General features: G+C 44.3%; 1 protein-coding gene across 1 annotated transcript; it reads left to right on the plus strand.

Annotated features, from left to right (window-relative positions):
- Nucleotides 1–760: 760 nt before the first annotated feature.
- On the plus strand, nt 761–26,250 carry CD99 (CD99 molecule (Xg blood group)). The gene is made up of 10 exons (XM_058535346.1): nt 761–860; nt 1,232–1,279; nt 1,887–1,925; nt 3,831–3,896; nt 7,005–7,049; nt 8,007–8,066; nt 11,997–12,041; nt 16,569–16,682; nt 22,628–22,684; nt 23,845–26,250. The coding sequence occupies exons 1-10, from the start codon at nt 761–763 to the stop codon at nt 23,868–23,870; spliced, it is 600 nt and encodes a 199-aa protein (XP_058391329.1). The 3' UTR covers nt 23,871–26,250.
- Nucleotides 26,251–26,980: the final 730 nt, after the last annotated feature.

A 26,980-nucleotide genomic window follows, 5' to 3' on the forward strand; every position in this document is an offset into this window, starting at 1 on the left:
TTAGACATGAAAGTGAATATTTAGAATGAGAAGAGAAATCACACCTTATACATTTTAAAACCCGCCTAATAGCACAAACAACATAAAATCCAGAAAAATACCATGCTCCCTCTCTTTATTTTTACTGTTTTCCTACTTTTCAAATTTACTTTTATTTTCCTTATTTCTAACTGGACTCTTTTCCTTTTAGATGATTTTGATTTATCGGATGCCGTTGTTGGTGAGTACTATTAAAACCATTTTTTAAAGTACAATGAATATTTTATTGGAACGTAGTGAATATATTTAAACATGAAATAATTTGCACACCCTTGGTGGTCACAAATGCCGAGCAGAGTTGCCAGGCCCTTAGGGAAGGGGCTGTGTCCGGTGGGTACCCCTTGGTTTCAGGGAGCAAGGGTCACCGTCCCTTGGCTGGTGGCCACATCCCTCCCGTCTCTGTTTCTGTCTTCATGTGGCTTCTCCTCTGTGTCTGTGTCTCTGTGTATTCAAATTTCCTTCTTCTTTTAAGGGCAGCAGTCCTCTAAGGGTCTGTGCCAATGCACTATGACTTCATGTCAACTTAACCAGTGCCATTTGCAAAGACCCTATTCTCAATAAGGTCACATTCTGAGGTCCCTGGTGGACATAAATTAGGGGGCACAGTATTCAACTCAGGACATCTCTTTAACTCCTTGTGGTCCAGTGCAGAAGGCTTGAGTCGAAACCATGGGGGTAGTGGTGGTCCCAAGAACCAACGGAGACAATCCTATTCATGACGATGGACCCCTTGTTGGCCGCTGGGAAGGATGCACTTGGAGGCGTCTTTGGCCTTATGACCTTAGGTCAATATGCTTTGGTTCTCAGAGGGATGGTCCTGAGTGAGTGTATTCCACATAATAAACGTGAACAGCATTTCAACCAAGGGTCCCAAGTCTCTCCTCATGCACAGATTTTAGGCTCTCCACGTCGTCGTCGTGCTGAACTTCTGTTCTTCTGGCTTCCTCTTTCACACACAGCCTTGTCCACATCACGAGGGGGGAGAGAGCTCTTCGTCTCAGTGTAAACCGTGGCCAACATCAGCCTGTGTGCCTGTTGACGTGGGTTTTAGTGGGCACAAGAATCTAGTCGCCACCAGGAAAAGTGGTGCTTCAAACATTCTCCCTACTATTTGTAAGGAAATGGACCATCCTTGGGAATTGACTGTTTCCCAGCTGCGAGTTTTACTGACTGAAATGTCTTTTCTCTTTAGAAGATGACAAGAAACCGAAGACCCCGCCCCACAAAAATCCCAGTGCTGGTAAGAAGCAAATGTTCATAGTATGCCAAGAAATCATTCTTGCATGCCTCAGTTTCCCCAAGAGCTGGACAAGATGTAGACAACTATAAAGATGAGTAATTTGGACCTCCAGATATGGTCTGGTTAATATCTGAATTGCATTGTGACCTCGACACTATCAAGTCCAATGATTATTCTAAGAGTGGGTGCTGACACTTCTTCGAGATGCTTTTGGTCATTGAGACAGCATCCCTGGATGCTTTTGTTTGAGTGTCCATTACTGTTCTTGGATATTCGTTGCTTGAGAGAAACAATTTTAGGAGGCTCTAGGACGTTCTAGCCATTGGTCGCTGATCCTTTCAAATAAAGAAATCAGAGACACATTATGGAATTGTCCAAGGGTCAAACCCATTGGTGGTTAGCCACTCAGAGCAAAACTGATGCCCAGAGTTAGGAAGCTTGTATCACTGTTGAGGAATTTGGTTTTCCTGTCGAGACCTTGGTGAGACTGATGTTCAGCAGAGCATTGAGGGATGTGGGGATGCAGGATTTCTCCATCTGCTTAGAAGCCATCTTCTTCATGTTTCACCCAGAACTTCGGTATTAACGACCAGTTTCCCTCCTTTAGACAATGACCTCAATTTAGAAGATGCTATTGGAGGAGACGGTGAGTAGCTCTTTTTAATTTCCTATGTGACTGACTTGCTTATTATCATCAAATTATTATCGTTTCAAAGAGACATCTCTCTTTTTTGTGTGTGTGAAAGCATGATTCCATTTATTTACACATTTAAAGACACACAGAGCAACAGAGCGTGGCTTTGTACATTTATTATCCGTCGTAAAAGTGCAGAGACTCAACTGAAACTGAGAATGATCCAGAATTCCCAGAAAAGGGTTTTTCACTTGGTAGGGTTAGAGAAAAAAAGATGTTAATTAAATTGTCCAGGGGCCTATGAAGAGAGGAAGGAAGAGATGAAGAGGAAATGAGGGGAATTCAGGGAGAGTGGGTTCTGAGGGCCGAGTCGGGATTGGCTCTGTAGAATGTGCCAAGACCCTAAGCCAGTGTAGACTGAACACAGGATCCAGTTTAACAGGGTCGATTAACCACTGCCAATTAGAAGATCTTGTTTCTCCCTCCATCCTGTGAACTCTAAATAGTCGGGAATATAACCCTTGAACTCATAAAGTAGGATGAACACAAACTCGTGCTCCTTAAGTATATTGACCAGCCAACCTCGAACTTCACTGTTGTAGACTCTGTGACTCCATTGTTTATGTCGACGGACACAGCTATGGGTTTTCCCATTCCTGGAACTCTGTAGTAGTAGCATCTGGTTATCATTCCTTTTGAGAAAATAGATGGCTGTACTTCCAACATCCCTTACATTTGACCTCAGAAAAGACGATCTTCCACCAGAATGGTTATGGTTAAGCAAAGGGCTAGACAGTTTGTCCTTGTCATTGACAGGCAAATGGTGAATCAATATAATTAGATGCCAACTGAACACAGGCTCTGGGAGAAGTTGTAGGACCAGAAGGATAAATACATTTAAGAAAAATTTTCTGCTAATAAACAATTTTATAAAATATCAGCATCTGATGAGGGTTCTCGCTGACCACAGTGGGACAAGATAGAAACAAGAATATTTCAACCTTGTGCCTGAGGAGATAAAAAGAATGACACCGTGCAACCACTATGATGATTGTGATTCTGCTTCTTCCCTCCAGTGTCCTCCATAAAAATATATTTTTATGTAAAATGTTATCAACATAAAAATCCATAAAGCATAAAAAAATCGGTCACTGAATTGCCCCTTCCTCCTGACAATCTCCAATCCAAAAGACCTACAATTTCCTTGAACTTTTCCCCCAAATCACCATCCAATTGTTACCATGGTGTGGTCACTCTTGCCTCATCAGTTAACAAACCTAACTTTGTTGCAGATGAAAAAGGTTTCTTCTTTCCTGGGGCAAACAACACACACACACAAAGAGAGAATGAGAGAGGCTTATCTGTTTTAAATGATAAGTAGACCTAGTTTTTACCATGACAACCTAGGGAATGGGTGTGTTATTGTTTCTTGTTGTTGTGGGATTTCTGTTTTTCATCTGTTTGCTTATTTATAGTTTAAAAGATCTTATAGTCTTTGGAGTGATGGAAGGCAATTGTGAGTACCCTCGCCAGGGTTGGCTTCGTGGGCGTGGGACCTGTGCGCTCACACACTCAGAAGGAGCCCCATCCTTGATAGAGTGCTCTGTGGCCGCCATATTGAAATTCTTCATCCAGTTTGAATAAAGGGCCCTGCATTTTCATTTTGGCCTGGGACTCACTAATTCTGTAGCTGGTTCTCACATCTGCTTTTCGTTTCTATTCAAAATACATGAAGTTAAGCAGTCCAGCTGGGTGATGATGGAAAGAAACCAGCAGGTGGCCGTGTGTACGGATATGCCCACCGTGAGAAAGGACGCACTCCAATTTCTAACAGTTTGGTAAACCATCTGTATGCAAACGCGTATTTTGTTTCCTTTACTGCAAAGAGCTCATCGTTGCAACTCGCATCTTTTACAGATGACCCAGTGCCACACAATCCAGCCAAACCGAGACCTGACCCAAAACCCCGCCAGCCTGGATCTGGTAAGAGCCCCCCATCCCTGAGCGTCCTCTGTGTGTTTCTCAGAGAACAGTGGTTTCCACATCCACTGAGAAGAGATGATTTCAGATTCGCATGTGCTCGCTGTGGACCCTCTGTGCAAGCTCATGCCAATTTTCCAGTAGTGGAAGGCAGTTTTACAAGATATTTTTGGTGTAGATTTGATTTTTAATTTGCTGATTATACTTCCAAGGTTTTAGGGAACCTTTAAAAAATTGAGTGCAAGTGTTTGAATATATAGAATCAATATGGAGAAAATATCATGTTGTATATATTTCCTAGAGAGAAGCTATTGTTTTTTAAAGCTTTTTGCCTTTTTCTGACACATCATAATGATATTCTCAGAGTAATCTGACCAGCACCGGTCTACCAAATGGAATTGGAGTTGAAACGTCAGATTTTGAGTGGGTGTATTTGTTTAATTTTTAACACAGAAAAATATGAATATTGTCCCTAGTCTACCACTGTCAACATTTTGCTATTATTCTATCCAATATTGTATCTATCAATTTAAATGAAACAAGTTTTAAGTAAAAATGTCCATGTTTTGTTCATACTGTCATAACATTATTTTTTGCTTGTTAGTATTTCATAAATGTTTTCTCATATCATTTAATAGTTTTATCATAGAACTTTTAATGGCAGTTATATACTATTATAACTAATCTCTAATTTTGAAAATGTCATGTTTTTCCTGAATGATGAATTAGAAAGCAAATTTAAGCCATCTGAACTCTCTCTTTTTTTAATTCCTTAAAAGACATTTCTAGAAGTCAAATTGTTTAGGTCACTATGGGTAAGCACCTCTGTAGTTTTTGACATGTTTTTACGAAATTGCCCTCAGAATTGTACCAATTTACCTGCCTCTGTCCAGCTGTGTGTGCATATGCCCATTTCTCCACACCATCACCAGCACTGGTTATTACCACCAGAAAGTCTTTGTCAAATACAGCCCTGTGCGGCATCACAACGTTCCAGTCCATGGTGGATCACATGGATGATGGTGGTCCCATGGGATTAGTACCATACAGCCTAGGTGTGTAGTGGGCTGTACCATCTAGGTGTGTGTAAGTACACTCTGTGATGTTCACACAATGACAGTGTTGCCTAAAGATGCATTTCTCATAATGTGACCCCATCATTACACAATGCATGACTGTAGATCATGTAAAAGGTGAAACCACTCGTCCTAGTTTCATGTCTTTATTTCTGATACATAAAGGAAAATTTACTGCGTCGATTGGCCACATATAGTTTTTCTTTGGTGTGTAGGTGGCTTGTGAGCTCTGTTCTTCCTCATACTTTAGGATAGCCAACATTTTCTTAGGGATTTATAAGCCTACTTCATTTGTTTATGGATGTTATTTTCAGTCATTTATTGTGAAAATATTTTCCCACTTATTTTTGCCTTCGAATATTTCTAACAGTGTTTTTCAAGAAGTGAGACTTTGCATCTTTTCTTTGTGGTGTGTTTTATGCTCACGTGGCTCCACTGCTTGTTTGTGGCTGATAATTTTTTCCTTTTAACTTCAGAATCATTTTGTCATTGTCCCTGTCCCCTCTTGGGAAAAAGGAAACCCTCTTTTTGTTTTCATTTGAATTGTTCACCACTATAAATTGATTTATAGAGGGCTGACACATTTGCAAAATTGAGCTTCTTCCTTTGAATTCATTCTATGTGACTCTTTCTCCTTAGGATTTCTTTAAATGTATTTCTAAAATTTTTTCCCTGTTTTTATTTGTTTCTATGAATGTGTTTTTATGTCCATTATGTCTCTGTTTATTTCTGTTATTATAGAAAGCTTTTGTACATTTTTGCTAACTAGCCACTTAATGATGATCCCTTATTAACTTTTAATAGTTTTCTCTTCATTTCTTACCTTTTCTAAGAAGACTGTCATGTTATTTGCAAGTGATTTTTTCTTTTTTATGTTTATATCTTCTCTTTACAGTTTACTTGTTTTCGTCTCATTTTCCCTTGGCTAGAAAACACAGGGCAGCATTAAATATGAGAGAAGACAGCAGATATTTGTCACGCCTGACTTTGAGGCAAAAACCCCAAGAGATTCACCTTCACAGAAAAGAAATTGCTTTTTTTTTTTAAAAAAAAATAGATATTCAGTTCAGGAAGTGTCTTTCTATTCTAGTGTACTTTCTTTTCCAAACAGGAATTAATATTAAATTTCACCAAGTGCCTTGGTCATCAACACAGATGGTCATATTTTTTTTCTTTTAACCCATGAATATGACAAGTTATATTGAAGGATGTCTTTGTATAAAATACGTCTTTGCATTCATGGCATAAACCCTAGTTCATCATGATAGGTTTTATTAAGCTGATGGATTAAATTGGGTATGAATCAGTCAGCTATTGCTGTCTAACAAACCATCCTCAAACCTAGTGGCTTAAAATTGTAAAAATTGTTACATCTGATGAGTCTGGGTTGGACTTGGCTGATCTTGGCCCAGTTCTCGTGGGTCTGTGGTCACCAGTGGGTCTTCTGGGGTTGACTTGTCTGGAGTGGTCCCAGCTGGAATGAGTGGGCTCTTCCTCGTGCATCCCTCACATCCTTACACCAGCCTTATATGGGCCCATTCTCAAGGGGGCCAACCCCACAGAGGCTATTTTTAAAATATCCATTTTTCTCACATTTTGCTAATGTCCTGTACCCAGAGTAAGTCACGTGGCTGAGACCAGAGTCATGGGTTGGGGAGAACATTCCACCCCCAGTGGGGAGGGTGAAAAACTATGGCCATCAGTGCAATAAGTCTAAACCAGATAAATCCCTTTGGGCTTGTTATGTTGATGTTCATCCAAAAGATTGGCAAGCACTTTCCATTTCTTTCGGTGTTGACTTATTCAGGCTTGGCAGCAGAGTTTTTGGTAAGGTCAATTTTAGGAGTTTCAAAATAGAATGGGCATTCACTGTAATTGCATATTTGAAAGACTTTTTCCCATGAAGTAGTAGCTTCGTGGGTCTCCCCAGATCTGCTTTTGATTCTACTGGTGTTTTCCTTTACTCCAAGATGTCAAGACCCCCTGCCCCCCGACAGTTCTGATGTGACAGATGACACTGTATTTTTCTTTCTAGGTGGATTTCCCGATTCTGACCTTGCTGATGGGACTTCAGATGGAGGTAAAGTTAACCCTACACTTGTCTCCTTTCTCTCTCCATCCCCAATTACCGTCATGCTCTCCAGAATCACGGCAGGGTCGAAAGTCTTAGCCCTCGGCGAAATCACAGCCAGCTGTTGGGAAATCTCTCTCGGAGCTCTGCCACGTACAGATGCGTCCAGGGTGTGGACCGTGGGACCTGCCCCCATAGAGGCTGGTCCCTTGGAGCTGTGTTAAGAGTTCCTGGAACTCCTCTCTTTTCCCGTGTGGATGGAGGGCACTTCTCAGACGTCTCCTCCTCTACGCGATCTCTATCTCTTCTGTGACTCTCTGGCATTGCTCATGGCCTGTGTGGTTTCCTATTACGTAATGAATGTGGAAATCGCAGCCCCGAGAATGAAGAGATGGGACTTGCTCAGAGGGCCCTTGTTGCCAGTGTTACAGTCAGAAAAGTAGATTTTTCTGCCTCTCTCTTTAAATATAATAAGTGAATAAATATAGAATAATGATAATAGTATATACTTAAAATAATTAGAATGTTTATTTATTATATTTATACATGGTTTATCCTAATACATATTTATATATCCCGGGAGCCAACAGGCTATGGATCACCCCACAGCTCTGTTGGGCTCTGGGGCTCTGACTGGGATTCTCCCTGAGCCCAGCAGATAGAATCCCTGGGGCATCCAGGACTCACTGGGTCTCCCGGAGCCCACCCTGGCAGGAAGGTTTGAGCCTCCTTTCCAGGTTAATGGGAGCAAGGCCGACGACAGCTTCAGCACAGTGGGGACGTCCCCACTCAACAATGGAAAAGGACTGCCTGATATTAAATGGCCTCATCAGTCCATCCCATGGTCATTTCTGTGAAGGTACCTTCACAACTGAAGGTCACATGAGCTCATCCTTGCTATGAGTCTTCCTTTTCCAAAAATCTTCCTGGTGCAATTTGTCAACAAGGTTCGTTGCTCTCTTGCAGGAGGTGGTCACGGTGAGAGTGGTGGCCGTGGAGGCCAGGCTCCTGATGGGGAGAGGCAAGGTACATACACCTGGTTTCTGACATCTTGGGTTGAGAAACGGAGGATGCAGTGGTCAAGACCTGATGCTTAGCATTTGCACCATCATCCTAAAGATACGGACACCAAGCATGATTCTCTGTGGAGGGCACTTCAGCCAGGCTCCTGCCTGTTCCAGGAGCTCGGCTGAAATAGCTGGTTGACCTCTTCCCAACATGTCCAGCAAGTGGGTGCCAATATCACCCGCATTTTAAGTTCCGCCCTGCTCCCTAAGTGTGCCACCTGGTGAGCCCCAGTGGTGGCACGTGGACCCCATGGTCTCGTCCCCAGGCTCCCAGGCAACCTCGTCCCCGTGTGTGGTGAGAAGACCTCTCCTCTAGCAGATTGTGGGACAAAAGCCCATTCTGCTGGATCTTGGGTTCCCTTTTGTTCTTGAGCAAAGACATGATGAGGTCGGAACTGTGAATGTGGATCCCCGTGGGTTCTGAGATTTGTTGTATTCTCAACACGGAAGCACAGATGGTTTATCTCGTTTCTCCTTTTTCAGACACCTTTTCCTTTGAAGGTACAAGAAAAATAAAGATTAAAAGAACTCCTTTAAAAACTTAGAAAAGACAGAGATGGTATCTCGTGTCCCTAAAAAAATTTGTGGGGCACGCTGTCACGTTGCTTCTAGCCAAATCCCTGGTTTTAAGCATTTTCGTTGGCAGACGAGGTATTTATTTGGGCAAAGATTTTTAACATCTATGTGCTGTTTTGATCAGTGTTAAAATGTGGATTCTTAAATGTGTAATGCATCGTCTTAAAATGTTCTTAAAGTTCTTAGAGAAAAAATTCTTAAATTTTGTGATGAATAGTCTTGGAGGAAGAAATGTGACCGCGGTGCCTTGTTTTATATATTTATCATTCTTGAGGACGCAGGTCTTGGGTTTTAAGCTCTCCCTGCAGACGTAATAATTTGCTTGCTGCGCTTGCCTAGAATGGGAAGGTCACTTAGGGATAAATGCCCTAAGAAAATCTACACCCAGCACATTTATTTCAGGCCATCATTCCTCGCTCCTCATTTATAGCTACATACTGTTTAATGTATGACTTTACCAGAGAGGGATGGCCAAGCTTGAAGCATCTTTCCACGATATGACCCTGTTTTGCATATGCTAAAGTCCGACAGGGCGAAGGCAACCACCAGTAGTTGGTATCAGAGCCAGTGTTTTTGCTGACACCCTGGAAATTATTTGTTTCTCTTCCTCATGGGAGAGCTGAGACCTTTCCATCTGGAGAAACATCTGGTTCAAATATGGCAGCTAGAATTGTGAATCTTTCTTCATTTTCCACTAACGGACATTGTCCCCGAATGAAGGCAACCATATGTGCTTTTGAGTGGCCGTGTGGTTTCGGGGATTGTCCCTGAAAGCTTACGGTCTTATGGTAGCTCACACTGTTCCGTACGAAGAATGTAGAAGAAGTCCACGTATACTGCCAACAGCACATCATTGGAGCAGAGATTTATGAGGGAGAATGGTTATTTTCATCTCCACGGGATAGAAACTCACAAGCACGTGGTCATTTAAGATGGTGGGATTTTGTTCCATGGGCATAAATGTCCACGTAACATGGATCACCTGGAATTCTTTCCTGGACCCTTGGGAATTGCCCACATGTCCTCAAAGGAGACCCGACCATGTTCCAATGTAGCTCCAAACTACTGTGATATGTGCTGGTCTGATTTTAATCCCTGGTGGTTGCGTGTCCTGCCCTCCACCTGTAGCCCTTCCTACACATCTTCCCGTGGCTCGCTCCCTCTCCTCATTCTTGCTCCCTTCAGTGCCACTTTCTGTGAAAGGTCGTCCCTGGGCTACTGAATTAGAGGAACCACCTCCTGCTGTCACCCACGCAATGCACATTCCATCCCCTCAACCTGCTAAGACTCTGTCTTTGCTCCTGCCAACCCACAACCAGGAAAGCTGCTTGGCAGATCCTAGGTGCTCAGTAGACAAATGTGGGCTGAGGGGTGTTATTCTGTGGACCTGAGCTGGACCTGAAATACTTATTGGAAAGCTCTGTGCGTGGCAGTCACCCCAATATCTCTAACGTACCTCCTCAGGGACCCTCAGCAGAAGTGATGGCGTGCGTCCCAGCACTGGGAACTCCTGGATTGGGCTCCAACTCTGTCCTTATAACTACATGTCCTTGGGCAAGCTGCTTACACTTGTCTCTGCCTCCGTCTGAGCGGTGGACATAGAGGGTCCCAGGGCTCTGGTCAGCCAGACCAGAAAGAGCACTTGAGACCTGTGGTCCCTCTCTGCCCCTCCTGCTGCCCAGTCAAGTGGAGGGATATTGATAGATGGAATTAAGAAGGACTGCTGTCTATATTAGCCAGGGTGCTAACTAGCCACTTAATGATGATCCCTTATTAACTTTTAATAGTTTTCTCTTCATTTCTTACCTTTTCTAAGAAGACTGCCATATTATTTGCAAGTGATTTTTCTTTTTTATGTTTATATCTTCTCTTTACAGTTTACTTGTTTTCGTCTCATTTTCCCTTGGCTAGAAAACACAGGACAGCATTAAATATGAGAGAAGAGAGCAGATATTTGTCACGCCTGACTTTGAGGCAAAAACCCCAAGAGATTCACCTTCACAGAAAAGAAATTGCTTTTTTTTTTTAAAAAAAGAAAGATATTTAGTTCAGGAAGTATCTTTCTATTCTAGTTCACTTTCTTTTCCAAACAGGATTTAATATTAAATTTCACCAGGTGCCTTGGTCATCAACACAGATGGTCATATCTTTTTTCTTTTTTTTTTTTTTTTTTATATATTTTTTTTTTTTTTTTTTTTTTTTTTTTTTTTGTGAGGAGATCAGCCCTGAGCTAACATCCGCCAATCCTCCTCTTTTTTTGCTGAGGAAGACGGCCCTGGGCTAACATCCGTGCCCATCTTCCTCCACTTTATATGGGACGCCGCCACAGCATGGCTTGCCAAGCAGTGCGTCGGTGCGCGCCCGGGATCCGAACCAGCGAACCCCGGGCCGCCGCAGCGGAGCGCGCGCACTTAACCGCTTGCGCCACCGGGCCGGCCCCTTTATCTTTTTTCTTTTAACCCATGAATATGACAAGTTATATTGAAGGATGTCTTTGTATAAAATACGTCTTTGCATTCATGGCATAAACCCTAGTTCATCATGATAGGTTTTATTAAGCTGATGGATTAAATTGGGTATGAATCAGTCAGCTATTGCTGTCTAACAAACCATCCTCAAACCTAGTGGCTTAAAATTGTAAAAATTGTTACATCTGATGAGTCTGGGTTGGACTTGGCTGATCTTGGCCCAGTTCTCGTGGGTCTGTGGTCACCAGTGGGTCTTCTGGGGTTGACTTGTCTGGAGTGGTCCCAGCTGGAATGAGTGGGCTCTTCCTCGTGCATCCCTCACATCCTTACACCAGCCTTATATGGGCCCATTCTCAAGGGGGCCAACCCCACAGAGGCTATTTTTAAAATATCCATTTTTCTCCCATTTTGCTAACGTCCTGTACCCAGAGTAAGTCATGTGGCTGAGACCAGAGTCATGGGCTGGGGAGCACATTCCACCCCCAGTGGGGAGGGTGAAAAACTATGGCCATCAGTGCAATAAGTCTAAACCAGATAAATCCCTTTGGGCTTGTTATGTTGATGTTCATCCAGAAGATTGGCAAGCACTTTCCATTTCTTTCGGTGTTGACTTATTCAGGCTTGGCAGCAGAGTTTTTGGTAAGGTCAATTTTAGGAGTTTCAAAATAGAATGGGCATTCACTGTAATTGCATATTTGAAAGAGTTTTTCCCATGAAGTAGTAGCTTCGTGGGTCTCCCCAGATCTGCTTTTGATTCTACTGGTGTTTTCCTTTACTCCAAGATGTCAAGACCCCCTCCCCCGCCACAGTTCCAATGTGACAGATGACACTATTTTTCTTTCTAGGTGGATTTTCCGATTCTGACCTTGCTGATGGGACTTCAGATGGAGGTAAAGTTAACCCTACACTTGTCTCCTTTCTCTCTCCATCCCCAATTACCGTCATGCTCTCCAGAATCACGGCAGGGTCGAAAGTCTTAGCCCTCAGTGAAATCACAGCCAGCTGTTGGGAAATCTCTCTCGGAGCTCTGCCACGTACAGATGCGTCCAGGGTGTGGACCGCAGGACCTGCCCCCGTAGAGGCTGGTCCCTTGGAGCTGTGTTAAGAGTTCCTGGAACTCCTCTCTTTTCCCGTGTGGATGGAGGGCACTTCTCAGACGTCTCCTCCTCTACCCGATCTCTATCTCTTCTGTGACTCTCTGGCATTGCTAATGGCGTGTGTGGTTTCCTATTCTGTAATGAATGTGGAAATCGCAGCCCCGAGAATGAAGAGATGGGACTTGCTCAGAGGGCCCTTGTTGCCAGTGTTACAGTTAGAAAAGTAGATTTTTCCGCCTCTCTCTTTAAATATAATAAGTGAATAAATATAGAATAATGATAATAGTATATACTTAAAATAATTAGAATGTTTATTTATTATATTTGTACATGGTTTATCCTAATACATATTTATATATCCTGGGAGCCAACAGGCTATGGATCACCCCACAGCTCTGATGGGCTCTGGGGCTCTGACTGGGATTCTCCCTGAGCCCAGCGGATAGAATCCCTGGGGCATCCAGGACTCACTGGGTCTCCCGGAGCCCACCCTGGCAGGAAGGTTTGAGCCTCCTTTCCAGGTTAATGGGAGCAAGGCCGACGACAGCTTCAGCACAGTGGGGACGTCCCCATTCAACAATGGAAAAGGACTGCCTGATATTAAATGGCCTCATCAGTCCATCCCATGGTCATTTCTGTGAAGGTACCTTCACAACTGAAGGTCACATGAGCTCGTCCTTGCTATGAGTCTTCCTTTTCCAAAAATCTTCCTGGTGCAATTTGTCAACAAGGTTCATTGCTCTCTTGCAGGAGGTGGTCACGGTGAGAGTGGTGGCCGTGGAGGCCAGGCTCCTGATGGGGAGGGGCAAGGGACATACACCTGGTTTCTGACATCTTGGGTTGAGAAACGGAGGATGCAGTGGTCAAGACCTGATGCTTAGCATTTGCACCATCATCCTAAAGATACGGACACCAAGCATGATTCTCTGTGGAGGGCACTTCAGCCAGGCTCCTGCCTGTTCCAGGAGCTCGGCTGAAATAGCTGGTTGACCTCTTCCCAACATGTCCAGCAAGTGGGTGCCAATATCACCCGCATTTTAAGTTCCGCCCTGCTCCCTAAGTGTGCCACCTGGTGAGCCCCAGTGGTGGCACGTGGACCCCATGGTCTCGTCCCCAGGCTCCCAGGCAACCTCGTCCCCGTGTGTGGTGAGAAGACCTCTCCTCTAGCAGATTGTGGGACAAAAGCCCATTCTGCTGGATCTTGAGTTCCCTTTTGTTCTTGAGCAAAGACATGATGAGGTTGGAACTGTGAGTGTGGATCCCCGTGGGTTCTGAGATTTGTTGTATTCTCAACACGGAAGCACAGATGGTTTATCTCGTTTCTCCTTTTTCAGACACCTTTTCCTTTGAAGGTACAAGAAAAATAAAGATTAAAAGAACTCCTTTAAAAACTTAGAAAAGACAGAGATGGTATCTCGTGTCCCTAAAAAAATTTGTGGGGCACGCTTTCACGTTGCTTCTAGCCAAATCCCTGGTTTTAAGCATTTTCGTTGGCAGACGAGGTATTTATTTGGGCAAAGATTTTTAACATCTATGTGCTGTTTTGATCAGTGTTAAAATGTGGATTCTTAAATGTGTAATGCATCGTCTTAAAATGTTCTTAAAGTTCTTAGAGAAAAAGTTCTTAAATTTTGTGATGAATAGTCTTGGAGAAAGAAATGTGACCGCGGTGCCTTGTTTTATATATTTATCATTCTTAAGGACGCAGGTCTTGGGTTTTAAGCTCTCCCTGCAGACGTAATAATTTGCTTGCTGCCCTTGCCTAGAATGGGAAGGTCACTTAGGGATAAATGCCCTAAGAAAATCTACACCCAGCACATTTATTTCAGGCCATCATTCCTCGCTCCTCATTTATAGCTACATACTGTTTAATGTATGACTTTACCAGAGAGGGATGGCCAAGCTTGAAGCATCTTTCCACGATATGACCCTGTTTTGCATATGCTAAAGTCCGACAGGGCGAAGGCAACCACCAGTAGTTGGTATCAGAGCCAGTGTTTTTGCTGACACCCTGGAAATTATTTGTTTCTCTTCCTCATGGGAGAGCTGAGACCTTTCCATCTGGAGAAACATCTGGTTCAAATATGGCAGCTAGAATTGTGAATCTTTCTTCATTTTCCACTAACGGACATTGTCCCCGAATGAAGGCAACCATATGTGCTTTTGAGTGGCCGTGTGGTTTCGACGATTGTCCCTGAAAGCTTACGGTCTTATGGTAGCTCACACTGTTCCGTACGAAGAATGTAGAAGAAGTCCACGTATACTGCCAACAGCACATCATTGGAGCAGAGGTTTATGAGGGAGAATGGTTATTTTCATCTCCACGGGATAGAAACTCACAAGCACGTGGTCATTTAAGATGGTGGGATTTTGTTCCATGGGCATAAATGTCCACGTAACATGGATCACCTGGAATTCTTTCCTGGACCCTTGGGAATTGCCCACATGTCCTCAAAGGAGACCCGACCATGTTCCAATGTAGCTCCAAACTACTGTGATATGTGCGGATCTGGTTTTAATCCCTGGTGGTTGCGTGTCCTGCCCTCCACCTGTAGCCCTTCCTACACATCTTCCCGTGGCTCGCTCCCTCTCCTCATTCTTGCTCCCTTCAGTGCCACTTTCTGTGAAAGGTCGTCCCTGGGCTACTGAATTAGAGGAACCACCTCCTGCTGTCACCCACGCAATGCACATTCCATCCCCTCAACCTGCTAAGACTCTGTCTTTGCTCCTGCCAACCCACAACCAGGAAAGCTGCTTGGCAGATCCTAGGTGCTCAGTAGACAAATGTGGGCTGAGGGGTGTTATTCTGTGGACCTGAGCTGGACCTGAAATACTTATTGGAAAGCTCTGTGCGTGGCAGTCACCCCAATATCTCTAACGTACCTCCTCAGGGACCCTCAGCAGAAGTGATGGCGTGCGTCCCAGCACTGGGAACTCCTGGATTGGGCTCCAACTCTGTCCTTATAACTACATGTCCTTGGGCAAGCTGCTTACACTTGTCTCTGCCTCCGTCTGAGCGGTGGACATAGAGGGTCCCAGGGCTCTGGTCAGCCAGACCAGAAAGAGCACTTGAGACCTGTGGTCCCTCTCTGCCCCTCCTGCTGCCCAGTCAAGTGGAGGGATATTGATAGATGGAATTAAGAAGGAATGCCGTCTATATTAGCCCAGGTTCTCCAGAGGAATAGAACAGATAGGATGCATGTAGATATAAAGAAAGAGATTTATTGTAAGGAATTGGCTCCTGTGATTATGGAGGCTGAGAAGTGTCACAGTCTACCGTCTGCTAGCTGGAGACCCTGGAACGCTGGTGGTGTAATTCAGTCCAAGTTCAAAGGACTGAGAACCAAGAGAGCCAATGGTTGGAAGTCCCAGTCTGAGTCCAAAAGCCCAGAATCAAGAGCGCCAATGTCCAAGGGCAGGAGAATTCTCAATGGACATCCCAACTCCAGCAGAGAGCAAATTCCCCCCACTTCACCTTTGTGTTCTATTCAGACCTTCAACCAGTTAGATGAGTCCTGCCCACACAGGGGAGGGCAATCTGCTTTACTCAGTCCTACAATTCAAATGCTGAACTCGTCCAGAGACACCTACATGGACACACTCAGAAATAATGTTTTCCCAGCTGGCTGGTCACCCCTCAGCCCAGTCAGTTGGACATATAGAACTAGCCATCACACCCTCTTTCCTTTATTCATGGAGCAGCGTGTTTTGGTCACCTGTCATGCTAAGAAACAGCTGTAGATGTGGGACAGATGTGGGTTGTTTGAGAATTAGTGACAGTGGATGGAAATACCGTCATAGTAAATCATGAAAGTAATGAAGAGGTCAGTGGCTTTGATTTTTAGAAAGGGCATGAAGAGATGGGAATTGTATGGTCCCAGCTGGGCACCTTCCACTGTGGAACCTGTCACCTCTCCTGAGAGCTTCCTCATTGAGCTGTTAGGATGCTGTGCTGGTCGTAGGGATGGGGAGGAGGTGGAGTTTGTTGTCCCACTGGAAACCAATGATTGGATTGGAAACGGTGCACATAGTAAAATTAATTTCAATTCTAGATGTGACTTTTGGGGACCAGGAGGGAGGTGCCCCTCCGGGAACGGCAGTGTAACTGGCCCTTCCTATGATGCAAAAGGATTTGAGGCCGTCTTTGGGAATTGGGCAAAGCTCGGGAGTGGAGTTCCTTCTGTGGTCACCTGTGGCCCCGTGTCTCAGTGCTTAGCCCACCGTCTTCCTCTTGGCAGGGCTGCCAGCCGCCTGCCCCGTGGGCTTCTCTCCATGAGTGTCTTTCCCCCCAATCGTGGTGTCTTGTGCTTCTTCCCACAGGTGAATCCCCTGGGGTGGTCCCTGGCATCGTGGGAGCTGTTTTGGTAGCCGTGGCCGGAGCCATTTCTAGCTTTATCGCCTACCAGAAAAAGAAGTTCTGCTTCAAAGAGAATGGTAAGTCTTCCCCTCTGCTCTCTTTCCTTTCTGCCTCGCTAACTTGAAAACTGTGCACTCTTAAAAAGTACTAAAACCAAGCCAGAACTCAGGTTGGCACAAAACTAGTGTGAGGTGACTGATGGTTTGTGAAATTGCTCGAATACTGGAATCAGACTGGGTGGCTTTGATCCCAACACTGTCCTGTGTTCAGCTGTGTAAACTTTGTGTAAGTTACTAACCACTCCAGTTCTTGGGTTTTACATCTATGACGGGGGAGGTGATAGTCCGTACGCCATAGAATTTTTGTGAGGATTAATAAGGTCATGTGTGAAAGTCTTCACAGATTGCCTGGCAGCGAGTGAGTGTTGAAGAAATGTTAGCTTTTATGATTTATTCATCTCTATTTACAATCACCATCATCTTCTTCATCATTAGGACAAGAGCGATGGCCACAGGGCCGCCGTATTGTTTTCTCCACCCAAAGGAATTAAAATCGAAACACAGGGCAGCTGATTCCCTTTCTACTAGGGAAGGTTCTTGGATGGAATATACAATTTATAGGGGACTGTGGAGAATATCACACTTAGCAGTGATTGGAACTCCATTGTTGGACGATTTGGGACTTTATGTGCAAAAGTCCCTATATTACTTAGGATCTGCCCTGACGTCAGTAAGTTCAACTATTTTGAACACAGCTGATGTTCATACATCTCTAGAAGTCTCTGTCTACATCTTGCCTTCACTCCTGCAGGACTAACAAGGGATGGGTTGTGACTTGCTTTGTGTGGGTCCCGTGGACTGTAGATGCCTCTCATCCTTGGAGGAGTCTTCCGGTGTCTGAACTTCTCATCCTACCCGTGATCTTAAGTCTTTATTCATACTTTCCCATTGACCTCATCCATGTAAAGGACCACTTCTGAGGGCTCTGGGGAAATTCCCAAAAGGTTTGACCAGATGCTGACGATGGAGGCAAGGTTAGGAATGGAGATTACCCTTCGTCTTTCATCATCCCAGACTTTGAGGTCCACAAACTCTGTTTATAGCCTGAAATTGAAAGTCCTAGACAGGTTTTGGATTCACAGACCTAAGATAAGCTGCTGTTTTTATATCCCTCATCTTGCCGTAGAAGATAAGGGTGCCCGATGGTATCTCGTTTCCCACACGTGACCGGGTCCCTTCCATCTGGCGATGCTTGGGAAAGTGTGGTTGCTTGATTGAATGGCAGTGTCCAGCGGTGCCCAAATGGACAGATGACCTAGTTTGAGGAGATGCCTATAAAAGATCGACATTTAGAACTGAGAGGAGAAAAAAAAAAGACAATGCCTTTCTCCTCTTGCTTTTCCTAGAAACAGCAGAGAAGTTAAATGAGTAGAGATTCAGGGGAAGTGAATTCGTGTTTCCTTTTCAATTACATTTCCCCCTCTCTGTAGATGCTCATCTCAGAGCATCATGCTCAGCCAGGAGAGGAGAAAGCCGTGCTCTCTCAGAAGGATGCACGGCAAGTCCTGGCCCAACGATGTTCTGAAAATCTGTAGGTGAACCCCACTTGGATTCTGGAGTTGAAGAGTATTTCTGTTACCTTGGGTATGGGATGTAGGGACCTCTGGGATATTGTGGTGCTATTCCACGTTCACATGTCAAGGCAAGGGACTTGAGGTGGGCGTGGAAAATGGAAAGCCCGGGTAGAAATAGTTGAACCTACCGTTTTCAAAAATAAAAGTATCCTTTCTGAAGAATTGGCTCAGGGCAGTCCAGGATTCAACTTACGCTACTGAAGAGCTAGCTAAATTCATTTCCCTAGAACATTTTCTACAGTCTTAATGCTTCTTGGGCTGAATTTATATCAGGTGCGACTTTAGGTCTTGATTTGCTTTCTGTTTGTTATGGGGCTGATGATCTTGAGCTTATGTAGATACACAAAGCAAAGGGCAAACCTTCACTAGGGAAGGAAGCTGGTACTTCTGATTTCAGTAATTAGGCGCTTTTGTCCAGCTATAAAATGCCCAGCATTAACACAAAGAAAATTAGGTGCTATTCTCCTAGGAACATCAAGATTCTATGGCAGAAGAGTATTTTTCTGATTGAAATGTTGAATTTTGGTTTTGGGGGCATGAAGATCCTAGAACTTTTGGGGTCTGTGCAGGACTGTTTTATGGGTTTTACTCCTGGGATGGTCATTTTAGGATGTACAAACCCATATGTGACGCTGAGCTTGGAGATTTCCTAAGAAGGATGTGGCCACAGCATGCCCCAGTCCTTGAAGAAGCTGTGGTTTGAGGAAACCATTATTCTACAAGAGTGCATGTTTATAAAGCAGCGTGGTTTTCCAGGACTTTGTCAGTATGTTGAAATGTGTAGCGTCTGTTGAATTGACATCAAGTTTCCTCTTGAGCCAGCGGATGGAGGCAGAAGTGTTTTCCCAACGTGGAGCTGCGTCCATCAAATAGTTAGTCTTGATATAAATTTATTTAAGAGCTTTTCGGTGTTCTGTTGTGAGCTAAATTTTGGAAAAAATATCCACGGCCAGCAAAATTTAATAGATCTATCCTTTACTCCTAAAAATTCGAAGTGGTTCTAGGAGTCGGAGGGACTGCATGCATGCTGGCTCGGTAAAGCCATCTAGGAGCGTGCTCACGGTCGACTGCGTCTTGGAGTTTTGGCGTGTTGGCTTCGAGTAACTGGTTTGATGACACGGAGCCTGGGCTGCTTTGACAGAGCGCAGCTTTGGCTGCTGTCGTGTGACATGGGTGATGCTGCCCTTCTGTGTGCGTGGCAGCTGGTTCCTGTTGCTCACAGCACGTCTGCCTGCTGTTTGGAGCCTCCTTGGCTGGTAGCGTTTTCTTGAGACTTTAGTGAAATGAGCTGCTGGCGTGTCCTCCCTTCTCCCGTCCCTCCTTCCCTCTCCTCCTTAATGTTGGTGTCCAGTTCTGATTCTAGCTCCCTGTTTCCCTTTGCTCTCTAAGCTTCTGAGCCCAGAGAACGTCTTTCTAACAGCTCGCGGCTGCTGCTGTCTGGGGTGTTGGCGCACACCCAGACCAAGCCTCTCGGAAGTTCACTTTCTTTTCTCTTTTTCGATCTTCCTTTTCAGATGAGTAGAAGATCTAGGGAGGAGCAGAAAACCCTGTGCGGGCTGCGAGATCATCCCGTCTGATCAGTGTTTGTCTCCTAAGACGCAGACTGTAAAGCAAACCGTGGCTTCTGTCTTTCTGTCATGCTAAATTGCCATGGATTTGTGATTCTCCTAGACTGGATTCCGTACCTTGAATTCTATATGTATTCCCCCTTGTTGAAGCATAGAAGCTTACTATGTGATATGAATGCACGGGTAGCTTCAGAAAAGGAAGAGAAGTGCAGATTTTTAAAAAATTTAAATCCAAAGGAAAGAAAGGCAGTGGATGGCTTCCATGTATTAATGGGGTTCCTCCCCGTCGAGTCCATCTTTGCCAATGGGTCAGGCAGGAGGACAGGGATGACCACCATCCTCCCTACAGTCTCCTGGAGCAGAGCCCACCCCGGTCATAGGGTTCAATCTTTTCACGCCACCGACGCAATTTTTAACCCTCTGATTTCATAGCCTCTGGATTTTGAGGGTGCATTTGTCACTCCGTTTCCCATGAAGCAGTTCCTAATTCTCTCTCTCTCCCATCAGTTCTTTCCCAATATGGGAACTTCCCAGTTCTCAGGGGGAAAACGTCCATATATTTAGGAATATCTTAACATTTTAAGGTCAGTGGGGTAGGATCTTGTTGACACCTGAGAATTCTTGCATCCTTGCACATCCCTGTGAGCATGGAATCATCGCTGGATTTTTTTTCCCTTTGCGTATTCGGCCATCTCGTTTTGGGCATAAAATTGCTTTTTCGGGTGGTGGTGATATTAGGGTTAAAGGATAGGTTTTGGGGTTAGTAGGGATGGGTAATGGGGGTTGGGTTGAGGACTCTGTGACAGAGGCTGTAAATGCTTTTCCCGTGGGTCTGGTCACCCTCCAGTGGTCACCTTGATGGCCTGGACAGCAGTCACCCTGACTGCCCTCTGGCTCTTTGAAGGATGCGTCCGCAGGTTTCTCAGCTCTGATAAAATGAAGCCTGTGCCTCACTTAGCACAGGTCTGGATCGGATCTCCGTGTGCCTCCAAGAAGTCAGCCCTCCGTGTGACCTCAAGATCAGGCACTGCTGATCAGTGGTCCCCGGGGGCCTGTTGTGGCCCCGAGTGCTTGTTACGTATATGCACACATATTTCCTGAGCGTAGAGACCCACTAAAGCCCCGATTGCTGTAATTGCTCTGATAGCTCCGAATGGTTCCTAGCCTAAAAGAAACACACTTGAGTTTCTTTAATTTCTTTTGAGATGGGGAGTGTCTGGCCTTTTAAGTTTTGAAAGGGAAGCAGGCGGCATGGATGGCGAATCTCTGGGAATCTGTTCTCTTCTGTGGGACCCACTGGGGACCGCTGCTTGGTGTCCTGGGGGCTTGCACAGGTCTTCACTGGGAGACGGGAGTCTGGCTCTGCATCCTTGAGCACGAGGCTCCCGTCTGCTCCCTCCCTTTCGAATGTTCGCCTTGCCACGGCTGCATCAGCTCCAGCTAAAAGCAGTCCCAAGAGGCCAGAGTCTTGGGGCTTCTTGGAGAACTCCCCTGGCGACAGAGGTGCATTTTAACCACCGCCAACGATGGCGCCACATTATTGCTCCGTTCCCCAAGCATGTGCTGAGTGTGGGAAGGAGGGAGTTGATTCCTGCTCCCAGAGGGCGGAGACCCCTCCTCATGCCATGATGCATCCACCTCGTTCCCTGGAAGGTGCAGCCCCAAACCTGTACCTTCAGAATGTCCTCGCCAAATGTTGGGAGTTTGTGATGCCAACCTCAAAATACGGCGTATGAACACTGCCCCCTACAAATGCCCATCCAGAGTGTATAGAACCAAAGATGCCTTTTACCTGTTCGAAATAAATTTTGCCACCAATGGATTTTGGCTTTGCAATACTTTATTGTTTTAAATGGGCTTTTTTTTTTTTTACTTTTTCCTTGAACAACCAGATTTGATGGAGCATTTCACGACCCCGTTAGAATGAATATCTTTGCCATTTCCATGTGCACTTTTTTTTTGCTAGGGAGAAATTAGTGGTCCTGTGAAATGAAAGCACATTTAATACGTCTTGCCATGACAGTTTGCTGTACAATGTGCCTGTGTAGAGGACCCACCATCTGCCCCACCAGCGGAAGCCATGACATGTGTGGTCCCGGCCATGCAATGCTTTTACAGATGTCTTCGAACTTTGTCCTCTTTGGGTGTTTTTCTTTCTTTTTTGAATCTTAGAATTTGGGTCTCTAAAGGGGGTCCTGTTTCGTGGTTGGGGGAGGGGGTTAGAGATGATGGAATTCGTTTTACCCAGATTGCGATCCATTTTTCCATGACCTGGATTCAAAATCGTGTGGGGTGTCTTGTTCAGGAAGGTATGCTAACCACGGACGATGCAGTTTTGCAAAGAAGAAAACTTTGTGAACAGGAAATGAACTATCACGGATCTGGTGAGCTTGTTCAGGTGCCTCTCGTGTCGAAAGTGCACCATTTATGTGTTCCTTAGCAGGAAAGAAATAAATGGATCTTGTCTGTGAATCTCTCATGAGTTTTGACTTCTGTGGCCTTGATGCTGGATACCTTAGTGAATGTTTGAGAGAATGGTGGTGTTTGCGTGGATGCGTTTTTGAAAAATTTTGGAATAGAAATGGAAATTAAAAAACAGACAACCCAGGAGCAAGCAGATGGGTCCGCACAAGGGCCTTTAGCTCTGGATTCTCCCATGGCCAGGGAAGTCCTGGGTGGCTGTCTTCCTCCCTCTCATTCACTTTGCTTTTGGAGAGGCGGGTTGGGGAGGAGGGTATGGGACCGATTCATCCCAAGAATGACGATCAGGGTGTGTTGTCTCTGTATTCACCCTCTTGGGGTGTTTTGTGCTTCCTTTCAGCTGACCAAGGCGAAGTCGACATGGAAAACCACCACAGCACCAACGCTGAGCCCCCCGGTAAGAAGGGATGCTGGGAGTCAGCCGCCCGCTGGTGTGTCCGTTCTGTCTCCTCCAACCGCACGCTGGTCCCGCCATCCTGCCCCAGTTCTCAAATTCGGTTTATGGCATCGAATTTGCTCCTTTATGTCTCATTGCTTTCCAGGGGATTCGTTCTGGGAGATGATGTATAAATGTCCAGGGCTTGAGGCTTCAGATGAGACCTAACAATGCTGAAGACTCTCTTTAATAATCGATTACCATAATTTTCCAAGTGGCCCCCAGTTGATGCGTGGCCAGAGAGTCAGCAGCTGGCTGGTGTGCAGCAAAGATTGAAAATGCACCGAGATACAGCTTTTTGTCACATTCTGTGGTCACTTGTACAATATCCTCTCAACCAGGTGGAGAATCGGGTCCAGAGAAAATCATTTAAATTTACGGAAACTTTTCAGGGTTAAAGGCAGGCGTTCTGCAATTACGATGACTTTGGAAAATGGCAGGAAAAAAACTCTATGTAAAAATACATGTGTGTGTTTCTTTTTTTCTTTTATTTATGTGTATTTTGGGACCTGCCCATGTGCCCAAGAGAGGCAACATTTATTGAATAGGACATCTATTGAATTGAGATAAGTTTTTGATGAAATTTTAAAATGTTTTGAATTTTAAAAATTGAGACTTTTAGAAAGTTAGTGTCCAGCTCACTGCTATTTCAAATTGGGGAAAGATGTTTAAAATGAACTATTGTTTTGAAGCACCAAAAATGCAAAATAGACCTCTAAAACTCAAATGAACTGATCAGGAAATCTTAGTCCCAAATCGTTGTCAATTAACCAAAACCAGGGACCCTCATTTAGAAAATTATTTGTTTTGAAATTTGGTAGATTATAGACATTTTTTGCTGTCTCAGTAGAAAATGCCTTGTCTTGTTTTCTTTCTGCTTTTCCTGAAGTATCTATTTTTTCCAGCTGCAGTCGCACAGTGCTGTGGAATTTATTGAATTTCTTTCTAGCAGATCAAATTTTGTTTTTCTTTCTGTCTGTGATGAGTTCTGAGCCCATTTATCTTATGTAGACATAGAGTCACCTGCTTGGGAAACTTTTAAGAAGCAGATAGAGGCTTGTGCGAGTTGGGGAGACGGGAATGCCTGGTAAAATGTTTTCTTATCTCTTTGTGCTTGGCAGTTCAGCGGACTCTTCTGGAGAAATAGAAGGTTGTTGGGAAAAGCAGCCCCGGACATCCACAGCAGGATCCCCATCCTTGCCTGCTGCCCCTCTCTGAAGAACGCCCTCAGGAGGGGAGGACAGAGCGGCCGCCCCGGGAGCCGGCCCGTCCTGTCCACACCTTCACTCCAGTCGGATGCTCTGTTTTAATTTTGAGACGTGTTCACCTGTCGCCGTGCTGGGTAGAAGATGTGGACTAACAAAGAGTTTTGCATCCAGAGGGGAATTGCATTCACTTTCTCCGTGGCCCGTAGGGGTTTTCGGCGTCACTTGAAAAGCTCGCTGCCACCGAGTCCCCGTCATTCGAATATCGACCCCACTGAAGTTCTCCAAACGGAATCTCTGGGCCGTTTGCAAATTACCTGTACATTGAAAGTGCAGGTTGAAACCTCCCTAACACTGACCGTTTTTTAGAGTGAGGTAAGCCTTCAGTTAGATTCCTCAAAATTTCTTTCGTTTGTTAGGATTCTTTTTTTCACAGTAGACTAATAAAAAGAAATTAGAAACCAAGTACTTTTTACATAAATGCTTTGCTCTGGGGTGACTTTTAAAGAAGGCTGTGAAAATTAGTGGGATGGATCCCATGTTCCCTTCTGGGCTATAAGACGAATGATCAACCTAAGTGCTAGCTCTGTCTTTCTGGCATTTTCTTTCTCTGCCCTTTTCTTTTCACTTGTCTTATCGTATTGGGGACAAGTATTCCTCAGCATTCAGATACTCTCCTGCTTCAGATATTCCCTGCATCAGATACTCCTGTGTATCAGACACTTCCCTGCATCAGATGCTCGTCTGTATTAGATACTTCCCCTCAGAGATACTCCTCCTCATCAGATACTCCCCTGTATCAGACATTCACTTTCTTTCTTCCATGTGAGTGAATGCCATGAATTTGTTAACTGTTTGTATCGTCTTTACAAAATGTTTAACTGCTTCTATGTGAGAGATCAGTTTAACATAACGGTAAAACCGCTTTTCAGCAGAGAATCTCCTTGTATACTTTGTAACAGCTTGAAATGAAGTGATCGCATTCCTCCTTGCAATAAACAATGACTTCTCCACGTTTAGAAGCATTTCCCCATCTCGGGCAATGCACACACTGCAAGGCTTCCAAAATGCGTGCTTTTGTGTAAAAGCTTGACGCGGGCTTCGCTTGGATTTTTGTGTTAATCTCAGAAAGTGTAGAAGCCCTGATATTCTAGCCGGGATGGACCTCATCTCTAAACTTTCCTCCACTGAAAAATTAGAGTATCTTCAGTATGCTTCCAGCGGTGCTCACGAAAGCTCTCAGAATAGTTATCCACAGAATGGCAATTTCCTGGGAATACTTAATCTTGTCACTGATAATGGCTTTAAGATAGCTGCTGCTTGTCGACAAAGCCAGATTTGACACAAGTCTCCTTGTTCAAAGGTATGCTGTCATCACACCTGTGTGGGCTGCCATCACAGACCTCTGGATTTGGGGAAAGGGCTGGTATGGAGGTGTCAGCCATTGATTCTGGGTCTTTTCCACTTTGAAGCTCATAAACGCTGTCAGTAGTTGGGGGGTGGGCATTGGAGGCATCCCCCCTTCTGTTGAGACCTGCACCCCTCCCCACACCCATATCCTTTCACTGGCCCCTGCTTCCCACCTGTCTAAAAGCTCCCAGAACTTCATTCCCAAGATATCAATGGGGACCGTTGTCCAGTTATTTTGGTATTTATGTTATTTTTCTGTGTTTGAGTATATGAAACAGGGTGAAGAAATGATTGAGACCTCTGGTTATTTATCATTTCTGTTCATTGTTTCTTGCAACAAATACCTATTGGATGCCCCTTGTGGCCCAGGTGTGGGCAGCAGAGGATGTGACATTCTGGATTCTGGAGGATGTAACACAAACATCTCTCATTCATCAAGGGATGAGGTCCACCAGTTGTCAAGGGCTGAAGGCTGGATTATCCAGTATGCCTGGGTCCCGTTGCTAGCTAGCTCGGAACACCTGGGTTACAAAGGTCTTGGAGAATATCCACATTCCTCCCCAATGGATCATCAAGGATTGCTTTTGAGGTCAGATTTTGCACAGTGACTTGCTTTATTTTGTAACAAGAAAAAAAATGCATCAATCTTTTTGTAACTCTGTGAATAACATCGACATGTTTATAAGCATAGCAATCATACTATAAACATAAATGTCTCATTAACGGAGAGAATAGTGAAAGGATGAGTATTTTTTAAAAGTATATGAAATTATGACTCATGCATAAATAAATATGTACATTTAAGAAATATGTCAGCTAGGCTTTTTTTTTTATGGAGGCTGAATGGACGTCTTTGTAGACTCAGTTTAATTTCACATGGACATAAAAATAAACGATCTTTTGAAAAATGGAGTTTGAATTAGGTGGCTTGTTGGATCATTAAATATCTTGGCAAAAAACATTACTTTGTTTAATCATTTTAGAACTTGTGTATAAAGAAATCACAGTCCGATGGGTTTTGAAATCAGGATAAAAAATTTAAAGGCTAACGGGAGACAGTAATACTGTAGAGGATTTGTTATAAATCTGGATTTTAGTGTATTTAGCCAACCAACTGAAGCTGTGGCCAAGTTTTTGCTATCAAGAAAATGCTGCAATGAATATCTTTCGAACTATATTATTGAGGACCTGTGTAAGTGTGTGTGTTGCATAAATGTCTGAAGTTGCCTTTGTTATGCAAAAGGGTGTATGCATGTTTAATTGTTTATGGACACTGCTATTCACTCACCATCGAGGTTGTGCAAATTTATGGTACCCGCAATGATATCTCAGATCTGTTTCCTCATGGCCCTGCCAACTTTCTGATCATTACCAATCTGTTGGTTGAAATACGGTGTCTTAACTGTTTTACATTGAATTTCTTTTAACACAAGTGAGATTGAGAATCTGTGTGTGGAAGATCCATTTGCATCTAATTTCTGGGGGAGCCACTCGAATATGTCCTTTGCCCGTTTTTATATGTGTTGTGGGTCCTTTTCTTCTTGATCTGTAGGAACTCTTTATGTATGAAAGATAGTGCCATTTGTGAAGTAGGTAGCAAATATGCTTTTTCACTTTATCTTTACCCTTTTAACTCAGAAAT

The sequence above is a fragment of the Diceros bicornis genome, chromosome X (genome assembly GCF_020826845.1).
Source record: "Diceros bicornis minor isolate mBicDic1 chromosome X, mDicBic1.mat.cur, whole genome shotgun sequence".
In the NCBI taxonomy this organism is placed as follows: Eukaryota; Metazoa; Chordata; class Mammalia; order Perissodactyla; family Rhinocerotidae; genus Diceros; species Diceros bicornis.